At 42.7% G+C, this 19,069-nt stretch overlaps 2 protein-coding genes across 3 annotated transcripts in view; both read right to left on the reverse strand.

Moving 5' to 3' along the window:
• Nucleotides 1-13,854, reverse strand: part of ADAMTS17 (ADAM metallopeptidase with thrombospondin type 1 motif 17) — a 178,116-nt gene extending 164,262 nt beyond the window's left edge. The window contains exons 1-2 of one of the 2 annotated variants that reach the window (XM_070762584.1): nucleotides 13,609-13,854; nucleotides 7,574-7,941 (exon numbers count right to left, since the gene is read on the reverse strand). In XM_070762584.1, the coding sequence (XP_070618685.1) occupies nucleotides 7,574-7,941; nucleotides 13,609-13,693 (453 nt within the window). In that variant the 5' untranslated portion in view covers nucleotides 13,694-13,854. The remainder of the gene's footprint in view (nucleotides 1-7,573; nucleotides 7,942-13,608) is intronic. The other variant, XM_070762585.1, reaches the window with a different exon arrangement.
• Nucleotides 13,855-13,982: 128 nt separating this feature from the next.
• The window catches only part of CERS3 (ceramide synthase 3), a 53,375-nt gene continuing 48,288 nt past the window's right edge, over nucleotides 13,983-19,069 (reverse strand). Inside the window, exon 12 of the mRNA XM_070762794.1 lies at nucleotides 13,983-14,236. Within this exon, the coding sequence (XP_070618895.1) occupies nucleotides 13,983-14,236 (254 nt within the window). The remainder of the gene's footprint in view (nucleotides 14,237-19,069) is intronic.

Consider the following 19,069-nt stretch of genomic DNA (forward strand, 5'->3'; position numbering starts at 1 on the left):
GCCGCCCTGAGTCTAAGGAGAAGGGCAGCATAAAAATTGAATGAATGAATGAATAAACAAATAAACAAACAAACAAATAAATATAAGGTGATCACCTGACCTTTGGACATTGCAACGTTCCTAAATTGGAGCCCTTGAGAAAAGTCATCAATCATTTTTTTTCAGTGCTTTTTTCAGTAATTTTGGTCATCAAATGAATAAGTAGAGCCGGGGTGGCGCAGCAGGTAGAGTGCTGTACTGCAGGCCACTGAAGCTGACTTGTAGATCTGAAGGTCAGCGGTTCAAATCTCATCACCGGCTCAAGGTTGACTCAGCCTTCCATCCTTCCGAGGTGGGTAAAATGAGAACCCAGATTGTGGGGGCAATATGCTCTGTTAAAAAGTGCTATTGCTAACATGTTGTAAGCCGCCCTGAGTCTAAGGAGAAGGGCGGCATAAAAATCAAATAAATAAATAAATAAGTAAATAAGTAAGTAAGTAAGTAGAGGACTATTGTATTTTTCGGAGTATAAGACCCACCTTTATCCTCCCTGAAAGAGGCTGAAAATTTGGGCCGCCCTTTGCCCAGGTTTGCTCTAGAGCCTGGGGAGGGTGAAAAATGGGCCTCCCAGGCCCATCGGAAGTTGGGAAATGGGAGGGAGGTGGGGTCGCTTGCGCATGTGTGGCGAGTGGGGCAACGCAGGGATCACATTGTTAACACCATGTGCATAACAAGTTGGGTGTTACAGTATGTAAAGCATAATGTGTGTTTAAGGGTTTAGTACAATGTTGCTTTAAGAGCTGGTGGTGCAGTAAGCCATAAAAGGAGCCATCAGCATCTCTCTTGGGGAAGAATTGTTGTAAGAACTACTGTGTGTAGTAAGAACTGTGTGTTCTCATGTTGGTTTGTATATGTATTGAGAAAATTGATTCATGTATTTGTGAATGACTAGGATTGTTACTGACTACAACATTTGATAAATGTAAATAATATTTATATACTCGAGCTATCTGGTCTGGTTCTCTGTAGTACTGCTCATATCTCTGGGTTATTAGCAGGATATCTTCTACCTCCTTGCATTTCTCTGTATATACTTTGTAACTTAAGAACATAAGAAGAGCCCTGCTGAATCAGGCCAAAGCACACCGAGTCCAGCATTCTGTGTCATCCAGTGGCCCACCAATTGTCCATGGGGATCTTGAGCAGAAAGAGAAGGCAAAACCCTCCCTTTCCCTTGACCCCCAACAAATGGTACCCAAGGGAATCCTGTCTGCCTCAACCAATATCGGCACATGGACATCCGTTTCAATAACCACCGATACACTTGGCATCCGTAATACACTTGGCATCCAACTTAGTAGCACATCTTACTCCTTATCATCTAATGCACATGTGCAGGGGAGCAGGGGGCATTGAATTATGTGCATGAGCACTTGCATGCACACGATAGCGCATACATGCTTGTTTTCAGCACCGGAGGAAAAAAAGGTTTGCCCTCATTGTTCTAGGTCTTATTTTCGGGATAGGTGTTATTATTTTCAGGGAAACATGGTATATAGGATATAGTATGAAGCAGCTTCCTTGCTGCGAATCATTACTTACGGGATGCTTTTGTTTGTCCAAAAACCTTACAAATGCCAAAGAAACCCTTATTTCCAAAATATTTAAAAGGTGCAAACAAAACACGAAAAAACCCCACCCTTATTTGCAATACTCTGCAAAGACAGCACAAAACATTTCTTTCACCCATCTCTAAATCTGCGTTAAACCTTCGGCTAGCAGGGTGCATAATCTGTCTGTTGTGCTGCTTTCCTGTCTCAGACAATCAATGTTACCACAGCTAAAATTCCCACCTGTCTACTCCTTTTTTTTTTTAATTGTGAGCTCTTTCCACCCATTTGGTGTCTACATTTCTGCAGGGCCAGGAAAGGCAGTTTTGAACGCTCGGCAGCTCATGAGTGAGATTAACAAAGGAGGGGGGGGGGGGACGTTGACAGCTTTTCAAAAGGGAAAATAGCCAGATCACTTCTAAGCCCCAAGAAACTTTTAGTGGTAAGCTCCTTTTCTAACATCAATCACGGAGCTGCTGGGATTCCATTATCTGGTTGCAGGTGCTCACCTAAGGCAGCGCATATATCTCTGTTGTTAAGCTCTGTCATCTTTCCAAACTAAACTGCACAGAGCTTTTTTCCCAAAGGGCAAATAAGACACAGGCTACAGGTGGGGAAAGGACAGTTTCTGGCATGCACATATGCGCCAGCCAGCTGGTCTTCAGGTTTATGGCACATGCATGCATGTGCCAGCCAGCTAATCTTTGGATTTATGGCACATGCAGGCGCGCAGGCATGTGCACACCAACCAGCTGGTCTTTGGGTTCCTGGCATGCACATGCACAGGCCAGCTGGTCTTTGGGTTCCTGGCACATGCATGCTCACAGGCCAGATGTTCTTCGGGTTTCTGGCACATGCATGCTCACAGGCCAGCTTGTCTTTGGGTTTATGGCACATGTATGCACGCTAGAGCACCAGAAACCCAAAGACCAGCTTTGGGTGCGCACATGCCTATTTTTGCCCATTTTCCAGGCCATTTTCTGACATTTTAGTCATGCGTGCTTGCGCGGCAGAGATGAACTGGGGAAATGGCTCGGGTGCCCACAGAGAGGGCTCTGCGTGACATAGGGGCGCATAGGGGCACCATCATGGATCTAGTCCAACTTCCAGCTCAGGACAGACCTCCACTTAACACCACAACTAAGCATAGGATTTCCCTTGTTAAGCAAAACAGTTGCTATGTGATTTCCCCCCTCATTTTACATCTCTATCCTAGTTCAAAAGTGAATCACAGCAGTTAGTTAGTTAGTTAGTTAGTTAGTTAGTTAGTTAGTTAGTTAGTTAGTTAGTTAGTTAGTTAGATTGTTTGTTTGTTTGTTTGTTTGTTTATTTATTAAATTTATATGCCACCCCTCTCCGAGAAATTAAGTTAGCAACCCGGTTGTTAAGTAACTCTGGCTTTCCCATAGAAACATAGAAGTCTGACGGCAGAAAAAGACCTCCTGGTCCATCTAGTCTGCCCTTATACTATTTTCTGTATTTTATCTTAGGATGGATATATGTTTATCCCAGGCATGTTTAAATTCAGTTACTGTGGATTTATCTACCACGTCTGCTGGAAGTTTGTTCCAAGGATCTACTACTCTTTCAGTAAAATAATATTTTCTCATGTTGCTTTTGATCTTTCCCCCAACTAACTTCAGATTGTGTCCCCTTGTTCTTGTGTTCACTTTCCTATTAAAAACACTTCCCTCCTGGACCTTATTTAACCCTTTAATATATTTAAATGTTTCGATCATGTCCCCCCTTTTCCTTCTGTCCTCCAGACTATACAGATGGAGTTCATTAAGTCTTTCCTGATACATTTTATGCTTAAGACCTTCCACCATTCTTGTAGCCCGTCTTTGGACCCGTTCAATTTTGTCAATATCTTTTTGTAGGTGAGGTCTCCAGAACTGAACACAGTATTCCAAATGTGGTCTCACCAGCGCTCTATATAAGGGGATCACAATCTCCCTCTTCCTGCTTGTTATACCTCTAGCTATGCAGCCAAGCATCCTACTTGCTTTCCCTACCGCCTGACTGCACTGTTCACCCATTTTGAGACTGTCAGAAATCACTACCCCTAAATCCTTTTCTTCTGAAGTATTTGCCAATTTGCTTGTCACAAAGTCACCCAAAAATGATTGCAAAACCCGTGGCTCTCTCCAACCGTCATAAATAGGAATATCATTGGCCAAGCATCTGAATTTGATCAGTGGGAATGGTAAAATGGTCATGAGTGTGGGAAATGGCCATAAATCTCTTTTTTCCCCCAGTGCTGGGGTAATTTTAGCCACTACAGTTTGGTCACCTAAGAGGGCTGTGAAAATATTGACTGACCCCTCGCATCCTGGACACAAACTATTTCAATTTCTACCCTCAAAACGTCACTACAGAGCACTGCACACCAAGACAACTAGACACAAGAACCGTTGTGTTTCCCGAATGCCATCACTCTACTAAACAAATAATTCCCTCAAGACTGTCAAACTTTTTACTAAGTCTGCACTTCTATTTCTACTAGTTTCTTCTTATCATTCCTATCATCCTTTTCCTCACTTAATGACTGTATGACTGTAACTTGTTGCTTGTATCCTAAGATTTTTATTAATATTGATTGTTTCCTTATTGCTTATTTGACCTCTATGACAATCATTAAGTGTTGTACCACATGATTCTTGACAAATGTATCTTTTCTTTTATGTACACTGAGAGCATCTGCACCAAGACAAATTCCTTGTGTGTCCAATCACACTTGGACAATAAAGAATTTTATTCTATTCTATTCTTCTAAACAATTGGTTATAAATCAAGGACTAACTGTACCATAGCATCCCAACCAGGACTTCCAGTCTCTGAAATATTCCCTTGAAGAAGAGTTCACAATCCCCAGAGAGGTTGCAGGATTTTGCCAGTCTAGAAAAAAAGGAGAACTAGGCGGGACACGATAACAACATTTGAGAGGCTGCCACCAAGAGGAGGGGGTCAAATTATTCTCTAAAGAAGTGTTTCCTAACCTTGGCAACTTGGAGATATCTGGACTTCAACTCCCACAATTCCCCAGCCAGCATTCGCTGGCTGGGGAATTCTGGGAGCTGAAGTCCAAATATTTTCAAGTTGCCAAGATTGGGAAACACTGCTCTAAAGCACCAAAAAGCAAGACACAAGGTGTCCAGGGGGAAAGTATTTTGAAATTCCCTGATATTTCCCTGACATTTCCCTGTAACTTGCGATCTAGTTAAATTGCGGTTGTAGATGATGTCATACCAAACGGCTAAGCTGTGGAGAAATATCGCTAGCTGAGGAAACAAGTTGTTGCCAGTTATGCTCATTTTTGCTTGACTCTGCCAGGCAGCGCGATCTGGCGGTTTTTTTAATATGATTTTTCCCTGACTTTTAGACATTTTAATACGGTTTGTTTTTCCCCCCTGATTTATTTGGTTTTTTTTCACAAATTCCCTAATAATTCCCTGATATTTCCTGAACTGCCAATTTCCCTGATAATTCCCTGATTTCCCTGTTTTCCAGGTTGGCTGGACACCCTGAGGACAAGAAACAATGGATGGAAACTAATCAAAGAGAAAAGCAACCTGGAATTAAGGAGAAACTTCCTGACAGTGGGGACAATTAACCAATCGAACAGCTTGCCTCCAGAAGTTGTGGGTGCTTCATCACTGGAGGTTTTTAAGAAGAGACTGGACATTCACTTGCCTGAAATTTGTATAGGACAGTGATGGTGAACCTTTTTTTCACTGGGTACTGAAAGAGTGTGCGTGTGGGCACATGCGCAAGTGCCCACACCCATAATTCAATGCCTGGGGGGGCCAAAGGAGCTTCCCTTACCCCCTGGAGACCCCTCTGGAAGCCGGAAACAGCCTGTTTCCCAATTTCTGGTGAGCCCAGTAGGCTTGTGCTTAGCCCTTGCCAGGCTCCAAAGGCTTCCCTGGAGCCAGGCAAGGGTAAAAACGCTCTCCCCCATCACCCCGGAGGCTCTCTGGAAGCCGAAAAAGCCCTCCCAGAGCCTCTATGCAAGCAAAAAAATCAGCTGGCTGGAACACACATGCACGTTGGAGCTGAGCTAGAGCAACAGCTTGTGTGCCAGCAGATATGGCTCCGCGTGCCACATGTAGCACCTGTGCCATAGGGTCACCATCACTGGGTCTCTTGTTTGAGCATGGGGTTGGACTGAAGACCTCCAAGCTCCCTTCCAACTCTATTCTGTAACACATCTAGCAAAATGGCACAATTGGCATGACAAGTATTATAAAGTGGCTAAGACAAGTCCAAAGTTTGCCAAAGAAAAGAGAGAGAGAGGATTGCTAAATCTCTCAATGGATATTAACTGAGGCCATTAAATTCAGTTTTCATTCAATAATTTAGGAATTATCTCTTTCTGCCTCTTGTCTGGTTGGAAAACTCTATTTCAACATGTGAGTGAAAGTCTCCAATGTTTTGTCAGCACAAATGTGCAACTTTTCTGCCTAGGGAGGTGAACCCAACTTGAGGACAGATTAACAGAGTTGGAAGGGACCTTGTAGGTCATCTAGTTCAACCTCCCCACCCAAGCAGGAGTCTCTACACCATTTCCGACAAACGGCAGTCCAATTTCTTCTTGAAACTCTCCAGTGATGAAGCTCCCACAACTTCTAAAAGCAACTTCTGTTCCATGGGTTGACTGCTCTCACTGTCAGAAAATGTCCCCTTATTTCCTTGTTCAGTTTCCATCAATAATTTCTTGTCTGGCCTTCGGGTACTTTGGAAAATAACTTGACCCGCTCCTCTCTGTGGCAGCCCCTCAAATATTGGAAGACTGCTATCATGTCTCCCCTGGTCCTTCTCTTCACTAGACTCGCCATGCCCAGTTCCTGCAACCTTTCATTGTATGTTCTAGCCTCCAGTTCCCTTCTTGTCCCAGCCTTCCTGTTGATTCCTCAAACTTTTGTCCCTATCCCACAAACACCCACATTCTGCGAGGCTTTGCCTTCCCCTAACCATCCCCCCATATACACACACACACCACAACGATAACAGATTGATGCCCTGGACTTTGTCTCAGACTGGTCTAACACCTGGCAATATCAACCAACAAATGCTCTACCCTCTACATCGGCAAAAAGAATCCAAACCGCACATACGAACTGAATAAACAAAATCTCACAGCCAACCCACACTCAGTAAAAGACCTTGGAATACTAATATCGAATGACCTAAGTGCTAAAGCCCACTGCAACAATATCGCCAAAAAAGCTGCTAGAGTTGTTAACCTGATCCTACGCAGCTTCTGCTCAGGCAATCTCACACTACTCACAAGAGCCTACAAAACTTTTGCCAGACCCATCCTAGACTACTGCTCATCTGTCTGGAACCCATACCACATCTCAGACATCAACACCCTTGAAAATGTCCAAAGATACTTCACCAGAAGAGCCCTTCACTCCTCCACTCGAAACAGAATATCCTACGAAAATAGACTAATAATCCTGGGCCTAGAAAGCCTAGAACTACGGCACCTAAAACACGATTTGAGTATTGCCCGCAAGATCATATGCTGCAACGTCCTACCGGTCAATGACTACTTCAGCTTCAACCGCAATAACAGAATAGCATGCAACAGATTCAAACTTAATACGAACCACTCCAAACTTGACTGTAAAAAATATGATTTCAACAATCGAGTTATCGAAGCGTGGAACTCATTACCGGACTCAATAGTGTCAACCCCTAACCCCCAACATTTCTCCCTTAGACTCTCCACAAGTGACCTCTCCAGGTTCCTAAGAGGCCAGTAAGGGGCGTACATAAGTGCACTGGTGTGCCTTTCGTCCCCTATCCAATTGTCTTTCCTTTCTTTCACCTATCTTATATATCCTCTTCCTTTCATATATCCTCTCCTCTAAGTTCACTTTCACCCTCATTTATATTACCACATGTCTATTTTTCTTCCTATATATTTGTGTATTGGACAAATGAATAAAATAAAAAAATAAATAAAAATAAACTACCAGTCCGCCACAGGTGCTGAGTGAAGCAAAAGACTCGTGACTGCGGTTGAGCACGTGACCCGTGTAGAAGCAGAGCCGGTCTACTTCCGGATAATGGCGGATGCTTGGATTCACGTCGATTTCTTCCACGGAGAAACCAGGCGCCAAAAAGTGATCACTGTGGTGGAGCATCAGGTAGAGATCAGAGGTAGGCTGAAACCCGGCGCCGAGAGGCAGGCGGATAAGCAATTGGGGAGCATCTTCAGCCAATGGTACGGAGGCAGAACGTCGCCTCCGCGCTTTGCTCGGGCCACTTTGGGGGGCTTGCAGAAAATGGATCCTGTCTAGAGAAACCTGCTCCGGAAGCACCACAGCCAGCTCTGTGACAGCTGCAAAGGACAAAGAAAGAAGGGTTGGTCTCAGAAGGCATCCAGCTACGCCATCTCCCACAATCAAAGCAACCCTTTCCCCTCTAAGTACAGTGGTTCTCAACCTGGATACTATATAGCAGAGGTCTTCAAACTTGGCAATTTTAAGACTTGTGGACTTCAATTCCCAGAATTCTCCAGCAAGCTAAGCTGGCTGGAGAATTCTGGGAATTGAAGTCCACTAGGCTTAAAGTTGCCCAGTTTGGGGATCCCTGCTATATAGGGTGCATCACTGTACTGCGATGCACATAGTAGGAGGCATCGCTGGACTTTCTGGAGATCTTCCACATTGGGTGAGCGCAGCCAAATCTTGCTGGCCCTACAATTATCTTCAACTACAAAGGGACCTGTCAGTATACTGGGCGAGTATACAGTAAAACAGCTACAGGGTAATCAACTGCAGGTAGTCCTCTACTTACAACAGTTCATTTCACAATGGCATTGGAAAAGTGACTTACCCTCATTTTTCACACTTATGACCTTGGTGGAAATCCCATGATTATGTGATCAAACTTCAGATGCCTGACAACTGATTCATACGTATGACCTTGTCATACTTATACATATAATTGATTCATACTTATGACCAGTCATGGGCTGCTGCCCAAATGGGGGGTGGGGATGGAGGACGTAGTGGGAGTAGTAAGTTTATGCAGTATTTATTGAATACTTATTAGGTTTTTTTAATTGTCCTTTCTTCTCTAGTACCTTAGTATGATCCTTAATTACTTCTAAAATAGGAAATAATTAAATACCCATAAACGCATTAATCATTTTAATCATTATCTAGAACTGAGTTTTTACAGCAATTAAAGAAAACTGAGCTACTTACCTAATCTGTTATCCTACTGAACCATGTGGGTTCAGTACAAAACCTTAAAATGTTACTGTGCTCCTCAACCAATAATGCTGTCTATCATTTGTGGGTTTTGTGGCTATTCAAATAATGTGACTTCATCAACTGAAAAAGAGTCCAAGGACCTATCTGAAAACTTAGCTTGGTAAACCACTCCCACCCAGTCACATGACCTTTAAGTCACACCTGGTCACATGATTGTCAAGCCACTCCCACCTGGTCACATGACCATCAAGCCACACCTACACAATAAGCCACGCCCACAGTGTGGCAATAAAAAATTTGGCCGTCCCTCACTGCTTATTACATTCTTGTGTCCTGGGGGCAGCTGCGAGAGCAGTCATGGGCTTTCCCAAAATATGCCCATGTTACACCAACACTCCACAGTCTGCATTGGTTGCCAATCAGTTTCCGGTCACAATTCAAAGTGTTGGTTATGACCTATAAAGCCCTTCATGGCACCGGACCAGATTATCTCAGGGACCGCCTTCTGCTGCACGAATCCCAGCGACCAATTATGTCCCACAGAGTGGGCCTTCTCTGGGTCCCGTCGACTAAACAACGTCGTTTGGCGGGACCCAGGGGAAGAGCCTTTGTGGCGGCCCCAGCCCTCTGGAACCAACTCCCCCCAGAGATTAGAATTGCCCCCACCCTCCTCGCCTTTCGTAAGCTTCTTAAAACCCACCTCTGCCGTCAGGCATGGGGGAACTGAGATATTCTTTCCCCCTAGGCCTTTACAATTTACGCATGGTATGTTTGTTTGTATGTATGTTTGGTTTTATAATAAGGGTGGGTTTTTTTAGTTGTTTTAGTATTGGATTGTTACATGCTGTTTTTATCACTGTTGTTAGCCGCCCCGAGTCTACGGAGAGGGGCGGCATACAAATCCAATAAATAAATAAAATAAATAAATAAATTTGTTTTCGACAAGCAAAATCAATGGGGAAGCCAGAAGTTAGTAACAACTGTGTTACTAACTTATCTACTGCACTGATTCACTTAACAACTGTGGCAAGGGAAGGTCACAGAATGGAGCAAATCTCACTTAAGGAATGTCTCGCCTAAAAAGAAAAATTGGGGGCTCAGTTACAGTCTTCCATTTATAGCCATTCGTTTAGTCACCTTTGAAGTTACGACAGCACTGAAATGGGGGTAAGGGGTTATTATAACCATTTTTTGTCCTTCGGACTATTGCTGCATCCCCATAGTCATGTATTTGGAATTTGCACACTTGGCAATGGGTATGTACTTATGATGGTTGGAATATCCCAAAGGTCACGAGATCTCCTTTGGCAACCTTTTGAGAAGTGAAAAAAAATAAGATTCTACATTTAAGCAAGAACAACAAAACGCCCAGGTACAGTATATGTGGTACTTCGCTCAACAGTAGCATCTGTGAGAGGGATCTTGGAGTCCTAGTGGACAACCATTTAAATATGAGCCAGCAGTGTGCAGCAGCTGCCAAAAAAGCCAACACAGTTCTAGGCTGCAACAACAGAGAGATAGAATCAAGATCACCCGAAGGGATAATTCCACTTTATAAGGCCTTGGTAAGGCCACATTTGGAATACTGCATTCAGTTTTGGTTGCCATGATGCAAAAAGGATATTGAGACTCAAGAAAAAGGGCAGAGAAGAGCAACAAAGATGATTAGGGGACTGGAGGCTAAAACATATGAAGAACGGTTACAGGAAGTAAGCATGGCTAGTTTAATGAAAAGAAGGACCAGGAAAGACCTGATAGCCGTCTTCCAATATCTCAGGGGTTGCTGCAAAGAAGAAGGAATAAACCTATTCTCCAAAGCACCTGAAGAAGCAATGGGTGGAAACTAAACAAGGAGAGAAGTAACTTAGAGGAGTAAATTTAAGTAACTTAAATTTCTTAAGGAGAAATTTCCTGACTGTTAGAACAGTTAATCAGTGGAACAGCTTGCCTCCAGAAGTTATGAATGCCCCAACACTGGAATTTTTTAAGCAGATGTTGGATAACTATCTGTCTGAAGTAGTGTAGGGTTTCCTGCCCAAGCAGGGGGTTGGACTAGAAGACATCCAAGGTCCCTTCCAACTCTGTTGTTGTTGTTGTTTGTTTATTTATTTTTATTTATTTAATTGGATTTATATGCTGCCCCTCTCCGAGGATCCGGGGCGGCTCACAGCATGTACAGAAAAACAGGAAACAATAATAACAATCCAATTATACTTTAAAAAACAATCTTAAAATTCTAATTAAAAACTATCAATATCATTCATTCAACAGTCAAACTAAGCATTCATTGGTCAGGGGGGAAGGTCTAAGGAACCCCAGGCCTGGCGGCAAACATGAGTTTTTAAACTTTTTCAGAAGGCAAGGAGGGTGAGGGCAGTACGAATCTCTGGGGGGGGAGCTGATTCCAGAGGGCCGCCGCCCCCACAGAGAAGGCTCTTCCCCTAGGTCCCGCCAGCCGACATTGTTTGGTCGTTGTTGTCATTGTGTTGTTGTTGTTGTTGTTGTTACTATTATTATTATTATTAAGCCAAGTCAACGGAGGAGCCGGCTTCACCTAAACAGCCACATTAACTAACTGAACAACAGCTGTGAAGCATTTAAAGGCTGTGGCAAGCACGGTCGCAAAGTGGAGAAAACCCACTCCACCATTGCCTCGCTTAGCCGTGGAGATCAGACTCTCCATTGTGGCCGAAAGTCAAGGACCACCTATCTACTTCTCACCTTGAAATGCTCGTGGCCAGAGTAAGCACCGAAGGAGGAGGGGGATGGGAGGACTCCAAAAAACATGTAGCTGGTGGCAGTAACAATGAAGAAAGAAAATTCTGGGGTGGAAAAAAGCCTTAAAGCCAACTTGATTATATCAACCGTATTTTTCGGAGTATAAGATGCACTTTTTCCCCATTAAAAGAGCATGGAAATTTTGGTGTGTCTTATACTCCAAATGCAGCTACTTTTGGCCTCCTGAAGCAGTACTCCAACGTCCCATTTTTGCAGAAAAACTGGGTGCGCAGAAGGTTTGAGACGCCTGCTTCTGGGGGCTGGGAAACGGCAAGAATGCCCTTGTTTGTCTTCCCCCCCCACCCAGAAGCATCCTGCAGGCCTCCCAAATCCTCTGCATGCCCCCCCCTTTTTTTTTTTTGCAAATTTTTCCATTTTCATTTTCACGAAAAACAGGGTGCGCAGAGGGCTTCGAAGGTTTGCAGAGTGCCAGGGAGAACAAAACCTTTTTTTCTTTGAAATCTTGGTGCATCTTATACACTGGTGCGTCTTATAGTTTGAAAAATACAGTATCCAGCTTGCTAGCTAGCAAGCCTGTTAAATCTGAAGTCTCCCCACCCCTTTTCTTTGCAAAGCATTCCAAATTGGGAAAAGTTAAAGGGCTTTGCTCTATTTAGCAATAGCAAGAGCATTCAGACATATATACCACTTCACAGTGCTTTACTGCCCTCTCTAAGCGGTTTACAGAGAGTCAGCCTCTTGCCCCCAACAATCTGGGTCCTCATTTTACCGGCCTTGGAAGGATGGAAGGCTGAGTCTACTGAGATTCCATCTGCCAAACTGTTGGCAGCCGGTGCACGCCACCAAGGCTCTAATTTAACTATCTCAGAATTCCTTTGAACCATTTGAACGGAGATTTCAGCAATAGAGTGGTCAACGGCTGGAATTCACTACCGGACCCTGTTGTTTCCTCCCCCAATCCCAAAATCTTCAACCTTACATTATCTACAATAGACCTCTCCCCTTTTCTAAGAGGTCTGTAAGGGGCGTGCATAAGTGCACCTTTGTGCCTACCGTTCCTGTCCTAATGTCTTTTTAGTATAGTATGTTAAACATACAATACTATATTTGTATGACAAATAAATAAATAAATAAAATAAACAACAACAAACAGCAATGGTACCCTGTACAATCCAAAGAAAGAAGGAGGGAAGGAAAGGTAGAAGGTGGAGGAAGAAAAAAAGATGCATGCAGCTGGGCTTTGTATCACCCTGGGTCTTGTGACTTTGCAACACCCCGCATCTTTCTTTCTTTCTTTCTTTCTTTCTTTCTTTCTTTCTTTCTTTCTTTCTTTCTTTCTTTCTTTGATTTGTATGCCGCCCCTCTCCGCAGACTCGGGGCGGCTCACAACAATAATAAAACAATGTACAGAGAACAAATCTAATATTTAAAAATCTAAAAACCCATTATTTAAAAGAATATACAACACAAGCATTCCATGCATAGGACTATATAGGCCTGGGGGAGATGTCTCAATTCCCCCATGCCTGACGGCAGAGGTGGGTTTTAAGGAGTTTGCGAAAGACAAGGAGAGTGGGGGCGGATCCTAGTCTCCGGGGGGAGCTGGTTCCAGAGGGTCTTGTGGCTTTGCAACATTCCGCATCTTGGACTTTGCAACACCCCGCATCTTGGACTTTGCAATACCCCGCATCTAGAGCTTTGAAACTCCCCGCATCTTGGACTTTGCAACACCCCGCATCTAGAGCTTTGCAACACCCCGCATGTAGAGCTTTGCAACACCCCGCATGTAGAGATTTGCAACACCCCGCATGTAGAGATTTGCAACACCCCGCATCTTGAGCCTTGCAACAACTCGCATTTTGTGGCTTTGCAACGCCCCGCATCTTGGGCTTTGCAAACTCCCCAACCATCCGCAACGTTTAAGAAGCGTTTTGCAAAGCCAGCCCCGTCGGCCGTTTCCCCCCTTCGCGAGAGGGACCCGCGGCTTAGCAAAGATGCTCCGGGGCGAGGAAAGGGAGGGAGGGAGGAGAGCCGGCCGCTTTCCCTACCTGTCTCGGGACTCGCTTGGCCAAGGGCGAGCAGCAGAGCGAAGAGCGGGGGCGAGGAAAAGAACAGGAAGGGGCCGTCAAACATTTTAATTGTAGTCGAGGGGCCCCCAGGAACCGGGCTTGCCGAAGCCGGCGAGGGAAGCGGGAGCCGAGGGCAGCAGGCAGGCAAAGCAGCAACTCTCGGCCGGGACGAATCGCGAAGCCCTCCCAGACTTGCGGGGGAAAATAATAATAATAATTAACTCCTACAGACAAACTCAACGTGGTTTACAAAAAGGGAGAGGGGAGGGGAGGAAAGGAAAAGTGGGGAGGGGGGCGAGAAGAGAAAGTGGAGCGGGAGGGGGGGACTTTGGAGGTAAGGTGCTGATTGGAGCTTAATCTGCCGGGGCTACACCTCCCGCCCGCTGATTGGTCGTCGGAATTAACACACTCGGGTAAATAGCGAAGTTGTAAACTGAGCTGCGGTACACGTGGGTGGCGGGTGAAAGCCGAGGGAGGGCGGCAGGGGGCGCTCGAGGGACGAAGGTGGAGGCTTCGGGGCGCGTCTGGATGGTGAGAAGGCGGGCAGCCCCGGCTGTCTTCAGCACCATCCTTGGCTTGGGGTTGATCTTTCCATCCTTCGCTTGGTCTGCAGATGTTCAGCAGGGGAAGGGACCCATAGTATATCCGCTGCACTCCCCCCCTCCTTTTCTGTTTGGATTGGGACAACTAGATAGCAGTAGCAATAGCATTTAGACTTGTATACCGCTTCATAGTGCTTTTACAGCCCCCTCTAAACGGCTTACAAAATCAGCCTCTTGCCCCCAACAATCTGGGTCCCCATTTTACCAACCTCGGAAGGATGGAAGGCTGAGTCAACCTTGAATCTACTGAGATTTGATCTGCCAAACTGTCTGGCAGCCCAAGATCAGCAGGAGTAGCTTGCAGTACTGCACTCTAACCACTGTGAAATCCGTAGTTTGCTTAATGGTGGTTTACTGGCTGAGTCATAACTGGGCTCAGTTTCCAAGGGCTGTCTTTGTGCCACCCACTGTTTAATCATGGTTTGTGGGATTAACCGAGTGTGCGTAAATGCAGTGCACTGAATGAAGCGGAAGGAGTTGGCTCCATTTTAGCTGAGTGTTTTGTGGAGATTTATTTATTTATTTATTTATCAAGTATGTAATTGGTAATATGCAGGGATATAACATAGTTTATATACATAAGATGGGTACTGACAAGAGGGAACAATTTGACAGGGACGGTAGGTATGCTGGTGCGCTTATGCACGCCCCTTATGAACCACTTAGGAATCTTATTTTATTTTTATTTGTCAAACATGTATAGGATAGTAGTAGTTTGTATAAGCATAAGTAGAAACGATAAAAGAGGACAATAGGACAGGGAGGGTAAGTGCGCTAATGCATGCCCCTTACAGACCTCTTAGAAACGGGGAGACAATCTGAGGTTAAAAATTTTGGGGTTTGGGGAAGAAACCAGAGTCAGGTAGTACATTCCAGGCATTGATCGCTCTATTGGTGAAGTCATATTTTCTGCAGTTGAGTTTAGAGCAGTTTACATTTAGTTTGAATCTATTATGTGCTCGTGCATTGCTTCAGTTGAAGGTGAAGTAGTTATTAACAGGAAGAACATATGATTTTATGAACTACCTTTAGATCAGATTGGAGGCAACGTAGTTATAAATTGTCTAATCCCAGCATTCAAAGTCTGGTGGAATAAGGTATTTTGTTGCAAGTGAAGGAGTGGAGGACTCTTCTTGTGAAATATTTCTGGTCTCTCTCTCAATTGTATTAATGTCTGATATACAATGCAGGTTCCAGATAGGCGAACTGTATTCCAAAATTGGTCTAACAAATGTTTTGTAAGCTCCGGTTAGCAGTGTAATATTGCCAGAGAAGAAGTGAGTCTAACAGTGGACAGTCTAAGGGTAAAGTTTTGGGGGGTTTGATGATGAAACAGAGTCAGGTAGTGAGTTCCAGGATCACTCGGTTATTAAAGTCGTATTGTCTACAGTCAAGTTATACATAGCACCATGGATGAAATTCATTTATGGTGCTATCTGTATCCTGAAATATGGGTTAATTCGGTAAACTGAGTTTAGGATACTCCTTGACAAGCGTGCTGAGTTGAAAGTAAAAGCTTTGTAGATATGTACCCTGTTTCCCCGAAAATAAGACAGCATCTTATATTAATTTTTGCTCCCAAAGATGTGCTACGTCTTATTTTCAAAGGATGTCTTATTTATTTTCAATGAAGAATAATTCACATTTATTGCTGAACAAAAAAAATGAACATTTATTATATACTGTACAGTAGTTGTCATCACAAACCAGTATAACCAAACAAACTCTGAACCCTATCAAGAATTTCTTACTACTACTGTATCACTACCATGTTGGATGTGTTTTAAATCTGATTGATGCCGCGTTTTGGGATGCAATTTATGGACAGCAGTGTTATATATGTTCTTTCGGGAATGCTGCGAAACGAAACGTCTCCTATGTCTTACTTTCGGGGGATGCCTTACATTAGGCAATTCTACAAAACCTCTCCTATGTCTTACTTTCAGTGGTGACTTATTTTTGGGAAAACAGGGTAGAAGCAATGAGAGGCAAGTGTGTGAGTGATGCGGTGGCCAAGAGGTGGCACTCTCGCCTCACAAGACTGTGAGTTCGATCCTAGGTAGAGGCAGATATTTCTCGCTCTGGGCACACTGAGAATATAACTGCTGAAGGGAACTCCACATTGGCAACAGGGCATCCAGCCAGTTAACATTCAGCTTCATTCAATTGTCCAGATTCCACCCCGCAACGGATTATGGGTAAGATGAACGAGAGGCAAGTAGTTCAGAAATTTCCCTCTTGAACTCTTAACCCTAATTTGTTGCATTAGCCAGCAATCTGAGTTTACATATTCTACCAGTGTCTCCTAACTTGATGCCTTCTTTATATTAAACCGCAGCATATCTGGAGGGCATAACATGAGGAAACGCTGCAGTGAGCCCCCAATGGATGGCTTGGAAAATATTAAGACCATCCACATTTTATGCTTTCATGCGGGGTGTGAAATCATCCCCTCTTGGTTAATAATTAGCAAGCCCTCTGAAATCAGAATTTAGTGCAGTGTTTGATCCAGCCGCTACTTTGTGCCTGGAAAGCTTTTTCAAGGGATGGAAATTGGTGTGAGGCTGTATCACCGCAAAAACATCAGAACTAGAGAAGGTTAAATGCACAGGAGCCCTGAGAAGCATGAAAGATGGCAGCTTGTTAGGGGGTTGCCTTGATCTGCCTTGTTCTAATAGCCAGGAATAACCCCCAAAACTTTACCCTTATCCACTGTGGACCTCTCCCGATTCCTAAGAGGTCAGTAAGGGGCGTGCATAAGTGCACCAGAGTCCCCTGTCCTAATGTTTCTTTTTTTCTTTTATAGTAGTATGATGTCTATAAATATTATTTTATCTTTGTACACCACCAATACGTATTTGACAAAACAAACAAATAAATAAAATAAAAAATAAAATAAATCATGTAGATGTTGAAACGGCATATCTACCCACATCTCTGCAGCACATGATCTATATGAAAAAGCCACCAGGATTTAATGATGATGGAAAACATGGTTATTGGAGATTGGAGAAGACTCTTTATGGTTTAAGGCAGTGTTTCCCAACCTTGGCAACTTGAAGATATTTGGACTTCAACTCCCAGAATTCCTCAGCCAGCATTTGCTGGCTGGGAAATTCTGGGAGTTGAAGTCCAAATATCTTCAAGTTGCCAAGGTTGGGAAACACTGGTTTAAGGCAGTGGTACCCAACCTTTTTTTAGCCATGCCCCACCTAAGCATCTCTAAAATCCCGATGCCCTCTCCCCGATGTATAATTCTTATTACTCAAAAAGTGAATATGGAGGAAGCATAAAGGCTATTAACTTGGCCTAAACAAGCTTGCAAACAACATGGCATCCATGAAAAATAAAAATAAGAGGAGGAAAGGACAGGCAAAGTACTGAGGAACAAATAACTAATTAATTGTATAATAATAATGATGATGATGATGATCATGTTTCAAGACATGTAATAGAAAACTGAAATGTATAAATATAAAATAATTTTAATGGAAGCCTTTTCTGTAATACTTTGATCATTTTAATTACTATACAATTAAATTAAGGTACCTAACAAATTAAAAAAATTAGTAAAATCCCTGTGTTTCATGCCTGTTGCAGAGAGATTTTATATTAGGCACCAATTTAGTCAGCTTCAGTCCCAAGTTTCCTCGCTTAGTGAAATCCAGTAAAAAAAAAAAATTCGGTAGCAAATAATTCACAGCACTAAAGCCACATTATTTATAAAAATAAGTACACCCTCTATCTGGGCCGCTATCTGCTCTAAGCACTGGGGATCTGTGGAAATTCAACTGATGTCAATTTTCTTGCTAAAATATTGACTTACCTATGAAAGTAATAATTGTAAAATATTTTAAATATTTTAAAACTAATCTGTTAATCTCTGTATTCAGAGGTGCCGTGCTGAACTGTTACGCATCACATGATGGTACAGTTCGGAAAGATGAGATTATGAAACGCATGCGCAGGGCACAGGGGAACGTGTCTCGCATTCGTCTCCCACCATTGCCTCTATGTTATACTTCGTGTTTACTTTTCACAGAAATATAAAATTATTTCTTTCTCAGTGAATATTCTACTCAGGTAAGTACAATTCTGAATGTATATTTAAAGTCTGATAAATTAGAACAATGGGAAGATCAACATGTTGAAATTGGTAAAAGATGGGAGAAAATATTTGACCGTTTCAAAAATGAACACGTTCCATACGAAAATTTAGTTGTTCTCGTTGAATTTATGTTGTGTTACGCTGGAACTAATGCAGCAGCATGAAAGAGGTTTTTTTTCAATTGGTAATGATTTTTGAACAAGTGAGAAATCAAGATTGAATGTTAATACTCCAGCTGCAGCCTTTACCGTAAAATTAAATATGAAGGATATTTCTTGCTCCAAAATCTGCAATATATTGTTAGAAAATGATATATTGACAAAAAATATTCATTCAATCGAAAAATGCTTGTTTGTTTATTTGTTTATTTATTTATTTGTTTGTTTGTTTGTTTGTTTATTTGTTTATTTGTTTATTTGTTTATTTGTTTATTTGTTTATTTGTTTATTTGTTTATTTGTTTATTTGTTTATTTGTTTATTTGTTTATTTGTTTATTTGTTTATTTGTTTATTTGTTTATTTGTTTATTTGTTTATTTGTTTATTTGTTTATTTGTTTATTTGTTTATTTGTTTATTTGTTTATTTGTTTATTTGTTTATTTGTTTATTTGTTTATTTGTTTATTTGTTTATTTGTTTATTGATTGGATTTGTATGCCACCCATTTCCGCGTTTTAATTAAATAATTAAAAGGGATGTAAGCATAATTAGTGTATTTTTGTTTGAATTAA

Source organism: Erythrolamprus reginae, chromosome 10 (assembly GCF_031021105.1).
Source record: "Erythrolamprus reginae isolate rEryReg1 chromosome 10, rEryReg1.hap1, whole genome shotgun sequence".
Classification (NCBI taxonomy): Eukaryota; Metazoa; Chordata; class Lepidosauria; order Squamata; family Dipsadidae; genus Erythrolamprus; species Erythrolamprus reginae.